Below are 18,523 nucleotides of genomic sequence, written 5' to 3'. Positions count from 1 at the left end.
CTCTCCTCTCCCCTCCTCTCCTCTCTGTATCTCCATTTCCACATCTGAAAAGGGGTTAACAATGGTGAACTTTGGGGGTAGGTATGAGAAATATCAAGGTAGTATATATAAAAGCAGAGAGTCCTGCACAATTCAACAGGCATTTCCCTTGATACTTTTCTTGTCTAGGTCATTTTTTTTGTCTCTCCACTCCAGTTGCCATATTTGCTTTTTCATTCATTATAATGAGGCTTGGAACTAACTTAATAAGAGAGATTTAGAGTTTTAGTCTCGTATTTCCCAGTTGTGTTGGAGAAAATATATTTGTTCCAGATAAATCTTTACATCTTAATTAACTATAGCCTTTTAATTGAACTATACGGTGGTATGCTACTAAATGTTTCACAACCTGCTCTCCAGGGAAAAATAAACACAAAAAGTTTGCCAATTTCCATGGTGTAAATATTTCCACCATGGTTGATTTGAAGCAAAGAATGTGGCACTACTGAACTTGGAGGTGGGAAGAGATGCAAGCTAGTCTGAGTTAGCTTTGAATAGAGCTAAAAGATGTCTTATATCTCCCCATTCTTCACAAACAATACCCATAAATGGGACACTATGGTGTCATGAAAAGCACATGGATTTTTATGTGGGATGGTCATTTATTCATCTATCTATTCATTCAACAGTAGTTAATGAGCCCACACTATGGATGAGCAGAGTAACAACATGAAACAAAGGTTCTACTCTCATTAAGCTTATCTCTCTTATAGAGAGATAATAAAGTAATCAATATACAGCATGAGGTAGAGAAAAATAAAGCAGAGAAGAGTGGTATAGGTGGACAGGTATAGAATTATACATTAGGTGGTCAGGGAAGGCCCTTCAGGTAAGATTTTGAATTCTATTGATTCCTCTTCTGCACAACTGTATCAACAGCATCTATATCAAAGTGTTTGGGAACTGACTGTAAGAAGGGAGAGTATCAGCTCAATGCCTAGCTCACAGTGGGCATTTGAAAAACATAATTGCATTTCTCTTTACCCTTTATAATATCTCAAGACCATCTTTGTAAACATCTCAAATGTACTGAGCTCTAATAAAGTGATGCCTTCAGGACTCAGTAGGGCGTGAATAGCTTTCACCCTTAGGCTAAATGACTCTGGACTGCTTTATTTATTGCCTTGTTGTTACTGCTTTTTCTGCTTTTCCCTTCACTTTTCCCTTTTCCAGGTGTTACACGCCACATCTTGTTACTACAGATGTCCTCATCCTTAGCAACATGCAGCCTCCTTCTAGCTTACTGTAACCTGAGAAACCTGATGATCGACTCATTAGAAATGTACACTTAATAAAGGTACTCATTCCTGAGGCACGTCAGTCTTCCTTACAATTCAAGTACATGAGCTTTTTAAAAAGTATGATGTTACATGAAATAATATATGTTTTATATGTGATTAATTATATTGAATATCAATTATATTAATTATAGTATATATTGCCATTAATTATAATCAGTTACATTATATATAATTAGTATATGGGATTCTACATTTCCTTATTTGTAAAACAGAAAAAATAACACTCTTTGCTCCTTCACATTTAGTGTTAAGATTAAATGATCTACATTGCTAGTGAAAATGCAAAATCTACAACTTCTATGGAAGAGTACCTCTTAACAGCTAACAAAACTGCATATGCTCTTACTCTGTGACTCTTACAATCCCACTTTTAGGAATTTACCCTGAAGATACATTGCCACAAGTACCAAATAACCTATGCACAAGCCTATTTGCTACAGTATTATTTATGATAGTAAATAATGGAAACAACCTGGGTGTCCATTGGATATTGGTTGAATAAATCACAATATTTCCATCAACACAATGAAATACCATAGAATCATAAAAAATAATGAGGAAATTCTGTAGTAACTGATATGAAGTGATTTCCGGGATATACCAAGTGAACAAAAACACAAGATGCAAAGTATATCAATTATGCTACCTTTTATATAAGAAGTAGGAGGAAGAAAAGTATTATGTATTTTTTGCAAAAAGAACTCTAGGAAAGATCAACCAGAAATGAATGAAAACAGCTACCTTTCAAGTGTACATTGGAACAGTAAAAAGAGACAGAAATGGTAGTAATATTTTTTGGAATGTACCTTGTAATGTAGTTTTTTAATGGCGCTTTTATTTTTAATTTAATGTAAAGTTCTGAGATACATGAGCAGGAAGTGCAGGTTTGTTATACAGGTAAATGCATGCCATGGTAGTTTGCTGGACCTATCAACCCACCACCTAGGTATTAAGCCCCATATGCATTAGCTATTTATCCTGATGCTCTCCCTCCCCACACTCCCCCAACAGGCCTCAGGATGTGTTGTTCCCCTCCCTGTGTCCATATGTTCTCATTGTTCAGCTCCCACTTACAAGTGAGAACATGCGGTGTTTGGTTTTCTGTTCCTGTGTTAGTTTGCTGAGGATAATGACTTCTAGCTCCATCCATGTTTCTGCAAAGGACATGATCTCATTCCTTTTTATGGCTGCATAGTATTCCATGGTATAAATATACCACATTTTCTTTATCCAGTCTACCATTGATGGCCATTGGGACTGACTCCATGTCTTTGCTATTGTAAATAGTGCTGCAATGAAAATATGCATGCATGTATCTTTATAATAGAATGATTTATATTCCTTTGGCTATATACCCAGTAATGAGATATCGTTTTGATTTTTGAAACATGCAACTGTTTTGCATGTTAAAAGCAATTAAATTAAATCAAAAAGCCTAGGTGGAAGGCAAATCTTAAAAGGGAAACAAATGAACATAACTGAGTATCAAATGGATAATATAACCATACGGAGAAAAGAACTGAACTTTTGAACATAGTATTCTCACTGCATACCCTCAGTGGTATACAGCCTAAGGAGAGAAAAACTGAAATCTTGAATCCAACTTAGTATAATAGCTTTATTGTTTTTAGAGGGATTGGTGTTGCAATTCTGAAACCATTTTAGGTGTGTTTCAGGATGGAGCAAATGAAAAATATGTGAATATGGAGCATCAGGGTTCTCACTGCAGGAGAAGAGAGATATACGTATAAAATGTGTTGAATTTCAATCAGTATGAGCCCATGACTTTCAACAAAAATAAATTATATTCCCCAGCTCTGCCTACTGAAAGAACCTAGAGGCAATAACGCATCACCAAGCACACCTAAGATGTATATCTTAGTGCCAAAATACCACTCCCCACTGAAAGCAACCAGAAATCCCCAATAAGTGGCTGACCTCAGGTCTGGGGCAGGGACATTAAAAGGATAGTCTAGAATATTTTTGTTGTGCCAGAAGCAAGGAAGACTAGTAAGAACAGGTCAAAAGGACCTGGGAATCAGCTTGAAGAGACTGCCACTTGGAGCATCACAGAGAATGACAGTAGAGGATTTTAATACATTGAGTCGAAAATGATTTAGGAATCAACCAGGAGACCAAAAACAGGAAGACGAAGAGAGAAAAAAAAGCTCTTCTATAAAGAAGAAGGCTAACTAGTAAGCGTAGAGAGAATTATGGATGTGTAAATCACCCTTTTGAAGGCACCAATGTAATAACTGATTCAGGTGAAGACTCTCAGGGGGTGTTAAAACCATTGAGTGAAAGTTTTAGGGGAATACAATACTCATTCCAACTCAAAGTTTCACTTCAAGGATACTTTACAAAAGAAAAAAAGGTGCTACATGTACAGTGGAGGGACCGGGTAGTTCTTGTCTTATCTAAGTGACCAGATGTGGCATCATCAGTACTGGGGCTCCCTGACATTACGAACTTCTTGACAAAATACAATGAGAAATATATATCACCAAGGTAATGGTTTGCCAAAAATATCCCGAACCCTGGTTTTGTCCACAGAATCAGGTTAAATATTATTAAAAATGTAAACAAACTGTATATTACATGATTTTAAAATTAATGCAAAATTTATTAGAGGTTAAATAGCATTGTGGGTATGTAGCAGAAAGTTATTTTTAGCTCATGTATGCTAAAGGGTTTAGAAATCAACTGTCATGATTTCTGCAATTTACTTTCAAATGGTTAAAAATTGTACGTATTCATAAATATATTTACATAGCATACATTATCTATCATGTAGATGTAAGATACACACACTAGTAAATGCAGCAAAGTGTTTACAAATGTTGAATCTAGATGAGAAGTTTGTAAGTCTCCTTTGTACTATTCTTTCAATTTTTCTAGCCTTGAAAAATTTCACAATAAAATCTTGGGCAAAAGGAGCACAGGAGTCGTTGTATATAACATGTCTATCCATGCTTAGTCCAGTGTACCTGCTCAATAAATAGCAGCCAAAGTGACCTGCCAAGCAAAACCATCAACATGGTTTTCATCTTTCGAGGTGCAAGTGAACTGTGGTTTTGTCTGAGACATTTGTGGAAAAGGGAAAAATAAAGAATCTATTTAGTCTCTTATGAACAGCTGCTACCCAAATGAAGCCATGGGGCTCAGCAGCCATGAGCCTCTCTCTAGTGCTGGATTTCTTCACAGGCCCTCAAATGCACTGAGGTGCTGAAATTACAACTTCCTCAGAAGTCAATTTTGTGGCACGGATGACAGCAGCATGAATTCAGCCATTCAGCCAACTCAATCCTAAAGGTTGCTTGCTGGCTCCCGGAGGGGGGTTTCAGTTAATCTACTAGAGCCACGCTATAGCCTCATCTTGTCCGTGAGGTGAATGAGTTCCCCAGTCAACAGAAATGGTGCCTCCTCCCTCTTTAGAGAGAATGGAACCTAACCCTGGCATACAGCGGGGTTCTACACTGAGACCTTCCTTCAGTCCAGTGGGTTTTGAGGCAGAGCCGCAGAATAGTTACAGAACTGAGGAATCGTGTCTCGCATGTTGGTGTTTTTAGTATGATAATGTCCACACATCTCCATAGAGCAGGAATTGATGTTTTATTAATGATGTTTAATTAAAATTTAATTTCAAAGCATTCCCTGCTCTCATGTTGTTTTGATAAAGGCTTTGTTTCTTGGTGACAGGAAGAAGAAAGAGACAAGTTAAGGAACAGCTTAAAGCTGGACTTGGGGTTTGCTGAGGCACAGGATGGTCATCCTCAAAGAGCAGCTCCAGGTGGGCAGAGCATCTTGAAAAAGGTGCCCTGATTCGCTCCTTGGGAAAACCTTATTGTTCATCTCCTGAGTCCTGAATTTTCATGCTGATTTTCAGCAGTGACTTCTCTCTCTCTAACACCCAGGAATTCCCTGTGAATATCAGTCGCTAAACCACCCTTTCGCCCTGACTCTGTTTCTCGTATCAGGCACCAAGCACACCTGCCACTTTTTGAGTGTCTGCAGTGTATTTCCTATAACCAGTTAGATTTCTAGATGTGTGGACGTGTCTAGAGCTCTGAAGAGGTTTCCTAGGGGAGTTGGGCAGTTTCTCAGTTGCCAGGGCTAGATGCTCCTTTGTGAAGATTCCTTTTTTTTTTTTTTCCCCTGTGATTCACCAAAAATGTAGTACCTTATAATATGCCGGTGTTAGTCCAATTTCTTTATATATCATCCCACTTAATGTGCACGAGAATCTATAAGATAGGTACTTTAATGATTCCTTTCCTGTTTGAGATGGAGTCTCGCTCTGTCACCCAGGCTGGAGTACAGTGGCGTGATCTCAGCTCACTGCAACCTCCACCTCCCGGGTTCAAGCGATTATCCCACCTCAGCCTCCTGAGTAGCTGGGACTACAGGTACGTGCCATCACGTCCAGCTAATTTTTTGTACTTTAGTAGAGATGGGGTTTCACCGTGTTAGCCAGGATGGTCTCGATCTCCTGACCTCGTGGTCTGCCCGCCTCAGCCTCCCATAGTGCTGGGATTACAGGGTGAGCCACCATGCCTGGCCAACTAATTCCATTTTATAGATGAGGAAACCAAGTCACTAAGAGGTTAAACAACTTGTCCAGGCATGCTTGGCTCCAGAGTGTACATTGTCTAACAGTGAACAATTCTACATGCTGGAGGAAGGGGCTACACATTTCTAAAACAATGAAGTCAGATCTAGGGAAATCTTCCTAGAACTTGAAGTTTTACACAGTCTACTCCAAGGATGACCCCAAAGTCCAGTGTGTGGGGTCTGCAAAGAGGATGGCTATGAGGATGAACTGGAGGGGTATAAGGGAGGGATGGATCATGAAAGTAGACTGTGTAAAACTTCCAGCTCTAGGATGGGACATGGTGGAAGTGAGAATTAGGGGCAAGGTAAGAAGAGGCTGGCACTATTTCCCTTATCTTCTCATGAGATTTTGCAGCTGAGAATGTGAATCTGGGTTCTACTCAGGGTCATAACTCTGAGGTATTTAGAACTTGCTTACATGAAGCAAGACAACTAGATCCTACTGGATCTCAGGAACACACAAAGAAAGAAACAAAAGAAAATGAAAAAAAGAAAACAAGTACTAAACAGAATTGCCACAGTGGAGGCGCTGTCTTCAAGTTCTAAGGCTAATCTGAGTCAAGTTGGGTATTTTCTTTTTGCAACTGACAATGCCAGTGCTCTGGCTAGACCATTCAGATCTCTGTATACCATTTTTGTGAACCTCTATCCTTTACCTGCACGTGCAGAGAAGCAAAAGTTACTGAAATTTTACCTCTGAATCTCTCCTCCCCATCCCAGACCCTAACTGTTGGCTGACAGCTTCCTTGCCTAACTTAGGACATCTGTGATGCATGGCCCACCCTGAACAGTTCCCTGAAGGCTCAGGTTGCAGCCAGTTTTTGCTGGACTTGGCCAAAAGTTGCACCTTGACTTTCTCCCCTCCCAGTCTGCCCTGGGAAAACTTTCTTAATCAGTCACTTGCACACGAATCTTCATCTGAGTCTGAGTCTCGGGAACTATCTAAAGCCATCCCACAAGGCAAGGGGCAGCCTGGCCTGGCTGGAGGGGAAACTGAAAGATGGTCATGGGGAAGTGTTTCTTAGGTAAGTCCTGGAACTGGCGAATTCTATGCTATCACTAAGGTAACTGCAGTGAACCTGGGAAGAAACATCCAAGTCAATCTGCGGCAATCAAGGAAAGCTTCCTGGAGGAAGTAACATTTGAGCAAAGACTTGAAAGGTCAATAGAGGTTTCCTTGCAAACATGAAGGAGAGGTCATTCCAAGCAAGAGAAATGGCATGGGTAAGGACAGAGAGGCAGGAAAAGTTCTGTGTTTTAGCAGTAGTGGCTCTGGGTTCTTGGAGTCTCAAGTTATGAGGAAGATAAACTGCAGGAAGCACACCCATTAGAAACTTGTGGGGTATGGAGGTGGGGTGGGTTGGGCAGGGAGACATGGAGGCTCCCAGGCTGACTTTCAGGTCTCTATCTTGAGTTACTAGGTGCAATTCATTGAGTTAAGGAACACAGGGAAAGTCAGTATCGAATTGGAGGTAAGTTCATTTTCAGATACTTTGAGTTTGAGATGACTGTCATCCAGCCAGGTGAATATTCAGTCCTGGGTGCATCCAATGTGTATGCTAAGCTTTTTATATGTATTTTCTGTTTTTAATTCTGACATAATTCAGCATTGTCTGACTTCCAAATTCAACATGTTTAAACAACATGATCCATATTTTCTCTTTCTGGAGGCACCAGTGCAGTCAAACCTTGGGCAGAGAAGGTGGTTGATACAGTTTGGGTATCTGTGCCCTCCCAAATCTCACGTAGAATGTAATCTTCAATGCTGGAGGTGTGACTGGATCATGGAAGTGGATCCCTCATGGGTTGGTGCTGTCTTCATGCCAGTGAGTGAATTCCCCAGAGATCTGGTTGAGTGTGTGGCACTGCACCACCAATCTCTCTCTTGCACCTGCTTTGGCCACGTGGTGTGCCTGCTTCTACTTCACCTTCCACCATGAATAAATGCTCCTCAGCCTCCCCCAAAGCCAAGCTGTGTCAGTGCTATGTTTTCTGAACAGCCTGCAGAACTGTGAGCCAATTAAACCTCATTTCGTTATAAATTACCCAGTCTCAAATGTTTTTTTGTTTTGTTTTGTTTTTTTTGTAGAGACAGAATCTCACTCTATTGCCCAGGTTGGAGTGCAGTGGTGCGATCTTGGCTCACTGCAACCTCTGCCTCCTGGGTTCAAGCAATTCTCCGGCCTCAGCCTCCTGTGTAGCTGGGATTACAGGCACATGCCGCCGTGCCTGGCTAATTGTTTTGTATTTTAGTAGAGACGGGGTTTCACCATGTTACCCAGGCTGGTCTCAAACTTCTGAGCTCAGGCAATCCACCCACCCCGGCCTCCCAAAGTGCTGGGATTACAGGCATGAGCCACCGAACCTGGCCGCAGGTATTTCTTTATAGCAATGTAAGAATGGTCTAATACACTGGTATAAAGCAAGAAGAGGGATGGGGGGCCAAAGCTGAGTGCATGTCTATGGCAGAGCTGTCACTGTGATGGGAAAAGCACTCCCTGGAGGTGTGCAATGCCGTTTACATAGTCCTTCACTGAAGACCTTGGAAAAGAAAGGTATGTGTGAGGGAATTAAAATGTAGGAAAATAAAAGCCTCATAACTGACTGCCACAGCCTTGTGAACAGATTCAATATCCCCATTCCCATGTAAGCTCTCCTCCCTTGCTCACCGTCTTCCTCAGTCTGCACCACCAGCTCCTCGCTCTCCATTCGGCCCTCGGGGTTAGACAGCAGGAGTCGCAGCCGAATGGTCATGAAGGGGCGCAGGCCTCGCAGGGTGTAGTGGGAAGAGGTCTGGATGACCTCCTCGGCCTCGTACTGCTGCTGGTTGAACACGTACTGGTACTGCACGGTGAGGTTGTAGCTATGGCAGCGGGTCACCGCGTAGCCGAAGGGCTCCCACTGCAGGGTCAGCTGCCGGGCTCGGATGTCTACGATTTCCACATTCTGTGGGCCATGCACCGGATCTGCAAGACATGCAGGCAAGAAACAAGGGCTCTGAAGAGACCATTGGGAAGCTGGGGTGCATGTTCTGCTAAAACAGGGAACACAGTTTTTCTAAACATATCTCCACCATTCAATCACTGCCATCATGATTTTTGACACATGCAATATAATTTAGAGACCTTTTTTCTTTAAATCAATCTCCCTTGTCTTCTTTAAATACATGCAGCTAATAGAAAGTATAAATATATAAAAGGAAAATGTCATCAATAAATGTTAACCATAAAAATAAATGTGAAATTGTTAAATTCTTAAGGGTGCATCAGAATACCACTGAAAACCTTCTTGGTACCACAAACAGTACACTCTCCGCTTCTGGGACATGCTTATTTAGACGGCTGCTGAGAGCTGACCTGCCTCCTTATACTGAATTCAGCCACAGCCTGTTCCCTTGGAGGTCAGCCTCTCCTCTTCAGCCAACAACATCCAGATGCACAAGCTGGAAACTGAGTCACAGCCTCAATCCGCAACACCCAGTTTATCCATGCAGTCATCGTGACCCATTAGCTCTGCTTTGGGATTTCCTCTCCTTTCCTTGACAACACAGTTCATCATCTCCTAACCTCCTACAATAGTCTGCTACCCCTCTTTGTCTCCTCTCTGCTTTCTTCCTAACTGGCCCCTCTGGGAACATCATTGGAAAAGCAAATCTGAGCATGCCTTCTCACCCTAATGCCGTCTCCCACTCCACACTTACTATTGATCTTGGTCTCAGATCACCATACATAACATTGACCACATCTAATTTTATCAGAAATATTCTGTTTATACTTTACGCACATTAGATATTTTTTCTTATATAAAACAGGTTATAACAAACAAGATGTTTTTCAAAAACTCTCACATGTAAAGCTTATTTTATGTTGAGGTTTAGGCATTTGTTTTTTGGGGTGGCTTGTTTTGTTTCTTTGAGATGGGAGTCTGACTCTGTCTCCTAGGCTGGTGTGCAGTGGCCTGATCAGAGCTCATCCCAGCCTCAAACTCCTAGGCTCAAGCAATCATGATCCTCTAGCCTCAGCCTCACACATAGGTGGGCCTACATCATGCTTGGCTAAGTTTTTTATTTTTATCTTTTCAGATATGGGGTCTCTCTATGTTGCCCAGGCTGGTCTCAAACTCCTGGGCTCAATCGATCATCCTGCCTTGGCTTCCCAAAGTGATGGGATTGCAGGCATCATCCATCATGCCTGGCTCCTGGCTCAGGCATTTGTCATCGTAGAAACATGACTGCTCATGTGATAGACACCCCCAGAAATTCTTGCGTCAGACTTTCTTATCTGGGAGGAGTTAGGCACAGGCTAGAGATTAAATCAGTACCTCTCCCCATACCTAAAAGACTTTGCCCAGTTATGTATCCTCTTTGGGTCCACTTTTTATTTCATTTGTAAAACGATGATAATAATAGTAGCTAACCTCATTGCAGGGGGAAGGGGAAATTAGATGAGATGTTTGTAAAGCAGTTAGAATTCAAACTTAATAAGCACTCTACGTATGATAACTGGGGTGTGTTGTTCATTTTGCAGTAATAGTAATAATATATATGTAATCGTAATAATAATAGTGTTCCGTATGCTGTGTCCACCTTGAATGCCTTGTGAGTGGCAGTGCTGGGAGCACCCTTATGCAAAATGATGGAGCAGGGTTCCATCATTGCTCCAGTCGCCTCAGAGCACTTAGGGGTAAGGCTACCTCTGCACCAATGCAGCAATAAGAAAGAGGAGGTGCTATTGGTGCTAGTGGATCTGTCCCTATGGGGAAAATGTCCTGTAACTTGTGTCAGAGTCTAGTTGATCTGTCCCTTTGAGGAAAATGTCCCGTAACTTGTGTCAGAGTCTTACCAAGGAACACAGTTCACAGGAATGTCAGGGAACCTGGTAAGCCAGCACAGAGCTGCCCACGTGGCTGCAGGAGTGAGGGTGTTGAGGATAGTGGGCAGCCCTGGCCCCTGATCAACTGAGGAATTCATGGTCACTCTTACAGCCCAATTACTCATGCTCACAGGTCCTTTGTGCAAAGCAGAGCCAGCATCCCAAAATCAAACGGGTGACTCCGAGAATGTGACATTGAACAAGCTGTTGCTGAGGGCCTACTGTGGAACGGAAGGTGAAGTGTGGTCCCTGTAGCTGGGGATTATGATTGGGTGGGGTTGCGGCTGCTGGCTAAACACTTCACAGTTGTACAGAGTGCAATGAGAGCAGATGTACAGGCACAGAGAGAGCAAGAAATGGCTTGCCTGGGAAGCCCCAAGCATCCCCACCAGCCTTGCCTAGCTGGGGCCTGTCTACTTGTCCAGGTGCCAGAACTCTCCTGGCAGGGAGCCACTGCTCCTCTTCAGGGCTTCTTCAGTACTCCTCCCCTGGGTTTCCCTCCAAACTGATGCCAAGCCCCTATACAACACTCACCCACATGGTGCTCTCACCTCCCTCCTGAGGCAGGGAGAAGAGGAACACTTAGGACCCATTTAAACTCAAGGCTAAGACCACATTTTATTGAATATCTTAAAATGTACCACATCCCATGTTAAATATAATTTTTGACATCTTCATTATGGCCTTAACCCACAAACAAAACTATAAAAACAAAACACCATTGATGGAGCCGTAGCCACAAGTGCTGGGCTCTATCTTCTGAACCATCTTATGACCCGAGGAGGAAGGATGGCCCACCCCACATTACAGATGAATAGAGGTCCAGAAGTGTGCAGGAGTTTGTACAGAGTAGCAGGGACAGCAGGTGACAAAGTGGGGTTTTGAACTTGTCTGCCTGACCCCACATGTAGTGTGCAAAGTAAAAATCTCTGTAAGTTATCATTTGCACTCTCTATTTTGGAAATCTCACTACCTGGGAGGAAGGCATCACTAGCTGTGTCCTAGAGGAAACCAGAGCTCTTTGAGACAAAATGATTGGCCTAAAGCCACAGAGTGAGAGGCACAGATAAGATCTGAGGTCTGCCAGAGTCAAAAACCTGTGTTTTCTCAGCACCTTGATGCCACTGGAGACTGAGACCAGGGAAAGAACATAAACATGAGGCATGTCGCCTGCATCAGAAGTCTGGAGAGACTTGAAGAGAATATTGTGAGAAAGCCAAAATAGTATAAGGCAAAAATGACCTGGGTCTCAGGAGCCTAGAACCTGCGGGAGAGGATGGTGCAGTGACGTAAACACATTTAGTGCAAAGCTGACCACTGGCCTTTTGATCCCTGGTCTCCATTCTCCCTGGAGCTCACCTCTGGAGGTGTGTACATACACACATTTCTGCTCCTCTTAAAGGAGTAAACAGGAGCATCTTTTTAAAGAAGACAAGGATATTGTGATCTTGCCACACAGCAAAGAGACTCTTCCAGACCGGGAAAGTTGGGATACAGGAAAAGCCACTTGTTCCCTCTTGAGCAATCCTCTTGAAAACCATCCTCTGACTGTCACAGTGGGCCCCAAGTACAGTGGTGCTAATTAGATCGTAGCTTGAAGCCAGACTACCTTGGACAAGGGCATGTCATTGCTGAGCCTCCATCTCCTCATCTATAAAGTGGAAATTATTACACTAGTCTCAGAAGGTTGTTAACGAGCATAAGATGAACTGTAAAGAGAGAGAAAATTTCCTTTGCCTAACAGTAGGTACTCCTCTTAGAGAGAATTGCCTTTCTTGGAGAAATGCCTTTGGAAGCTTGTGTGGGGTAGAAGCTGCATTCTTGGGGCCTCAGCATCACTTATGCTGAGATTCCAGTGGAAGAGAAAAATAAACCCACTGGGGGCTCGGATGGAATAAGAGAGGTGTGAGGGTGAACAAATGGCAGAACACTGGGTGAAACCCAATAGGATCACTCCCCAAGTGACTTTTAGATCTCCAGCAAGGCCCTCAAAATACAACAAAGATGTTTGCTGTGCCTGGATCTCCTATGGGTTCTAGAAAGGACTGAGGTCTGCATGCCTTGGGCCTAATAAGATGCCACGTGGGAACACAGGGACCAGAGGCAAAGGAACCTTGGAAAATTTGCTCATGTGTGTTACTGAAATCTTGGGAGATGATTTTGGGGGTTCTACTGGCTATGAAAATTCAGAGATTCAAGGAAATCTCAGTTTGTATTCCAAAGGCAAGAAGGACTCTGGTGAACCTAGAGATTGGGTACCTGCAGGTGAAAGCATTTTGTAAATCTGAGAACTCCCATTCAAGAAAGGGAAAGACAGTGGCTATTAAGTGGCAACACTGAGTTAGGTGCTACCCTTAGCACTTGGGTATTTAAGGGTAATTTTTTTTTTTTTTTTTTTTGCATTCAAGCAAGAGAATATCCTGAAATCCTATTCAATGGAAACTAGTTTTGAGAGTGTGATGGAAGCATTCATGCTTTCAGTCTGACCCCTCTAAACCTCATCTGCCAAACCCAGCTTCTGCTGGGTAATTGCCTGCAGCATGGAGAATCTGGGGTTTACATTCAGGTTGGTGCAAACAAGTTGGAAATTGCTGAGAAAGCCTTGTGTGTGCAGTGGAGATTGGTTTGTTGAATTTACATCCCCCGTGTAAATACAGCCAAGCCTACAGCCTATGGTTTCTGCCTCCAGATAAAGCCCTGTCTATATGACCTTCTTGAGTAACAGCCCATAGGCCAAGAAGATGGCAAACAGTGGGAAGAGAGTGTGGCTTGTCTGGGAAGCTGGAAAACCATCTTCTGATAGAAAATCAAAGTGGCTCTACCTCTGGGTGCACTTTCTGTATGCTCTTAGACTAGACAACAGTGGCCTTGTCCTATGCCCTGTACTTTAGAGAGCCACTTTGGCCCACTTCAGACTGTGCCCTCTTCTCAGAGCAAGGGATCAGGGGGTCAATGGGCTGGCCAAAGGACCTGGTTCTGTCCTCTCCCTTCTGGTCCAGGCTCCACATATATGATACCCTAGAATTCCCTGCCCAGAGGCCCTACACTCAGTTTCAGGGTCTCTTCCCTTAGTCTGTCCTTCCTGTGAGTGGCCCTTGGCCCAAGGATGGCCAAAGGATGGCTGTCTGGGGGAAGCGGACATAACTTGCACCTGAGGACTGAGGTTGCTGCGCACAAACATATGTGGGGCCCTTGTGGGGAACAGATGTGGTTGGGTGAAAGGAGAATGGGGAAGGGACCACGTGCTGACAATTGTATTCTTACCCTGGATCCTGTGATTAGGCACATGTTAGGGACAGGCTTGTGTGCATGCATGTGTGACTGACCCACTCAGGTTTTCAGAAGCTTCTCCATTCTTACTGCTGCCTCAGGAAGGCAGGGTGGTCCTCCTCACCTCTGAACCCTGCTCCTCTTTCTACATCAGCTCTTACTAAAGTACCACATCCATCCTGAAGTACATTTTCATCCTAATACCTGAGCCCACCCTGCAACAGGTACCTTCCTGCCCCCAAATGCCCCTGAGTCATTTTCCACTTCTCACTTCTCAAATCCCATATTCTTAAAGCAAAACAAGGGATTACAAATACCTTCACACCTCCACGCTTTTGCCCAGCTATTTCCTCTGCTTGGGATGCCACCAACAAATCCTCATTCAGTATTTTCAAGGCCCAGCTCCAATGCCACCCTTTACTTGTGACTTTCTCTAACAGTCTCCCTTACTCATAATTAATGCCTCAATGACCTTTTTTCCTTAACATGCAATCGTATGTCTCCCATAGCTCTTATCAGACTTCAGGGTTATTGTTTATATGTTTGGTTCATGTTCACCTCCACTGCCAAACTGTGAGCCCCTAGATCTCCTCATTTCATAACTACAATGTATAGCTGCTGAATAAATGAATGAATAAGTACATAAATGAATAAATCTAGAAAGTAGTGATGGATGAAGACCAAACCACCCACATTTAGGTGCTAATACAGGGCAGGGGAAAAGCAATAAGCAGTGGGTTCAATCAGGATCTCTTTACAACCCATCTGTTAAGGGTAATCATGTGGTTAAGTCAGAATTGGCTCCCTTTTTTGCTCTGTATGGACTCAGCCTCCATCCCTGCTGTCAAAGGCAATAGCTGTAGAATCTTCTAATGACCTTAATCAAGGCAGAACATCTTATTAAAAAACAAGCAGCAAAACAGATTTTCAATTCATGAATTTGCTATGTATTCATCTTTGCATGTGGAGTTGGCTGGAGCATATGTACCGTTCAAAGTTGAACCTAAATTGAGATAATTTGGGGCGTGGGGCTGAAAATGTGGAGGTGTATAGCTTGTATGTAAAATTAATTTTTTATCCATTTGGAGATGCAATTTGAGTTCTTTTCAAATTAAATTGCAATGGAGTCCTAGGCAGCTGGAAACATTATTGCCAACATAATTTGATACTGCAAGAGCAGAAATACGTTGACAGATAGTTCGATGTGACCATTAATTTGCACTTTCTGCATGGAAATGATATGCAAAGGGAATAAAAAGGTAAGGGGAACAAAAACAAAATCCATCTTCTTTCCAGCATTATCCAAACCCACTCTCTTGGTTATTTTCCACCACCTCTTCTAATTTATTGTAGATGTTTGGTGGACAAGAATTTGTTGAATACGGGTTCACTACTCCTAATCCAAAAATCTGAAATCTGAAATATTCCAAAATCTGAAACTTTTTGAGTGCCAGCATGATGCTCAAAGGAAATGCTCATGGGAATACTTCAAATTTCAGATTTTCAATATTAGGGATGTTCAACTGGTAAGTATAACGCAAATATTCCAAATCTGAAACATTTCTGGTTCCAATCATTTCAGATAAGGGATATTCAGCCTATATTACCATAGATATCTTATAAATGTAAGCAAGGATAGGAATCCAGGAGCTTCACTTGGAGATGCTGGTAATTCCACAATATAGAAGCACTAGATCCTACCTGTGTTGATGACTAGAATCACCTGAAGCTGGAGCATGTCACCTTGCGAGAAGGCAACTCGGTTGCTACCCTCCTATAGCAATGCCACAGAGAAGGTAATCCATTCACATGTTCATTGTCTCATTTCTTAATTGAAAACTACTCACTGAGCATGGAGGCATCATGACATGGGGAAAATAACATTGGTTCTGTGATCACCTGAACCTAAGCACATCACTTACCCTCCTGTGTCTGTGCCTTATTTTTCTCGCGGAGGAAACATAGATGATACTCCCTGACTCTTAGGGCTATGAGGTGAATTAAGAAGACAATATATTCCAGAGTCTTGGATGGTACTAGACACAGTTGCATTCCCTCAAACCCAGAGTGGAAGGTGAGACAGAACAGCCACTGAGACAAACAGGGGTTGTGGAGGTTTCTGTGGATCTCTGACCTGGTTGTGAGTCTAGTTGACTACTGGACTCATTCTTTTAACCAACTACAGTTTAGTGTTAGAAAGCTTCCATTAATGCCCTTGCAGTTATTGCTGTATCTACTCCTTCCATTCTACATATGTATCCTGAACCTCTGAGATGGGCCAGGCATTAGGGTTGTAGTTGAATGGGATACTTTCTTGCCTTTGTGAAACTCATGCTAGGGGGATGCAATAATCTTGAAGGACGATATAATGAAGCTTGATGAGTCTTTTGCAGGGAAAGTATTGGGCTTCCAGACAATGGACACAGTATAGCATTGAAACTCATCTAAGCCAATTTGATGATGACTCATGTACAACCCTGACATTCTTTTTCATAGAAACCAAAGCCATCAGAGAAATTTAAGGTGAATGAGGGTTAACGATTCCCCAACAACTGCATTATGAGATGATAATAAAAGCAAGCCTCAGGCCAAATTCTACTACACAGATGGACACATTATACAAGCATTTATTAGCAAATGGGCATAAAACAGCTCAAACAATCTATTTCATAAAGTTCATGAAGTCCCAGCAATAGATGAATTAGTTACTATTTTTCATGAAAGGTTCATTCGAGGCAAGTACAACAATACTTTAAGGCAGAAGTTAGAGAGCTTTTTTTTTTTTTTTTTTTTTTTTTTAAAGGGCCAGACAGTGAATATTTAAGGTTTTGCACCTTTGCAGATTGACAGTCTCTGTTGCATCTTTCCATCTTTGCTATTATAGTGCAAAGGTAGCCACAGACAACATGTACACAAAATAGGTGTGGCTGAGTTTCAATAAATGTTTATTTACAAAAAGCTAGAACCTTAGGCTATAGCATGCTCACTCTTGTTATGGAGGTAAAATAAATGACTATGATTGTCACTTAGGCAGCCAGTAATCCTCCTAATCTCATAGCTAACACAGTACTGTTTAGGAATCAAGGTTTTGACACCATCCCTAAGGTTGAAGACTAGAGGTCTTACAGGATTATTCTTTATTATGTACTTCTGGAGAGCATTTTAAAACCATTTTGGTCAACCCTCATGGTTTAAATACTTTTCATTTCACCAATTAGAATGTACTTGTAACATTTATTATGCTAGTCCACGGGTTCTTGATTTCAATCACAGCAATCAATTTCTAATATTTAGTTTGCTAATTAGCAAAATGGAGGTTGTTGATCAAGATATGGCATCAGCATAGCTGGGAAAATACGCGTGCACTCACCACATCTGGTTAATTTAATTTTTTTTTTTTTTTAGAGACAAGCCTCTCACCAGTTGCTCAAGCTGGTCTCGAAATCCTGGCCTCAAGTGGTCCTCCTGCCTCAGCCTGAGAGACAGAGCAAGACCGTGTCTCTAAAAGAAAAAACTATATATATATATGTGTGTGTGTATGTGTATATATATGTATATATATGTGTATATATATGTGTGTGTATATATATAGCTTGCCCAATACAATTTACCCATCACATCCCACTGTGTAAGCTTAAATATTTGAGATAAGTTACCAACAATGTAACATTTAGTCTAGAGGTCAAGAATTCTTTCCTGAAAAAGGGGTCTTGGGCAAAGGATGGATAAGATTTAAACAGGTAAAGGGGAAGGGTGTGTATAGGAGGGGACAAGAGAGGGGGAAAAGGGAGTGGGAAGGCTAAGGCCCAGATAAAGGAGGCAGCACATTTAAAGTCTGAGAGACAAGAGCAAGGAGGCTAATGACCATGGAGATTGCCATGCTTGAGTGGACAGTCCACAAGAGCAGGAATCCCTGCCTTTCACCACATATGCACACCCTATACAGTGATGTGCTAGGCCAGTCTGGGTGTTACACATTGGTCCTCCTACCATTCCTAAGAAGAAAATGAGGATAACAACTAGGGCAGTTTTAACAGTATGATAAGAGTGTTCTTTGCCAAAAGCAAAGCACTGGACAGAGTCATTTGTTTTGTATTTTGAGTTTCTACCGTGTGCTAAGAACTCTACTGGATGTAGGAGTTAACCAAACAGGCAAAAACCCTCTCTGCCCTTATGGTGTGTGTATTCTAGTAGGGGTAGGAGATTAAATAATATATTAGATAAACCAGAAAAGTATGTAACACATCAGACAATAGTAAGTGCTGTGGAGAAAAATCAAGCAGGGAAGAGAGACTGGAGGGTTGCGAAAGGCTTATGTCTACAATTTTACTTCTTTGATCTGAGGCCTTAGCATCAGCTCCTTGATCTTTCCTGATCCTTCTTCTTCATTTACCCTAAAGTTTTTACTTTTGTTTCCCATGGCTTAGCGTG

The 18,523-nt window shown here is 42.2% G+C and overlaps 1 protein-coding gene across 1 annotated transcript in view; it reads right to left on the bottom strand.

Annotated features, from left to right (window-relative positions):
- The window catches only part of PTPRT (protein tyrosine phosphatase receptor type T), an 890,462-nt gene that overhangs the window by 400,820 nt on the left and 471,119 nt on the right, over positions 1-18,523 (bottom strand). Inside the window, exon 8 of the mRNA XM_017878051.1 lies at positions 8,621-8,917. Within this exon, the coding sequence (XP_017733540.1) occupies positions 8,621-8,917 (297 nt within the window). The remainder of the gene's footprint in view (positions 1-8,620; positions 8,918-18,523) is intronic.

Source organism: Rhinopithecus bieti, unplaced genomic scaffold (genome assembly GCF_001698545.2).
Source record: "Rhinopithecus bieti isolate Rb0 unplaced genomic scaffold, ASM169854v2 scaffold_10347, whole genome shotgun sequence".
NCBI lineage: Eukaryota > Metazoa > Chordata > Mammalia > Primates > Cercopithecidae > Rhinopithecus > Rhinopithecus bieti.
The sequence above is the reverse complement of the archived record's forward strand: the minus strand, read 5'-3'. Positions and strand labels throughout refer to the sequence as shown.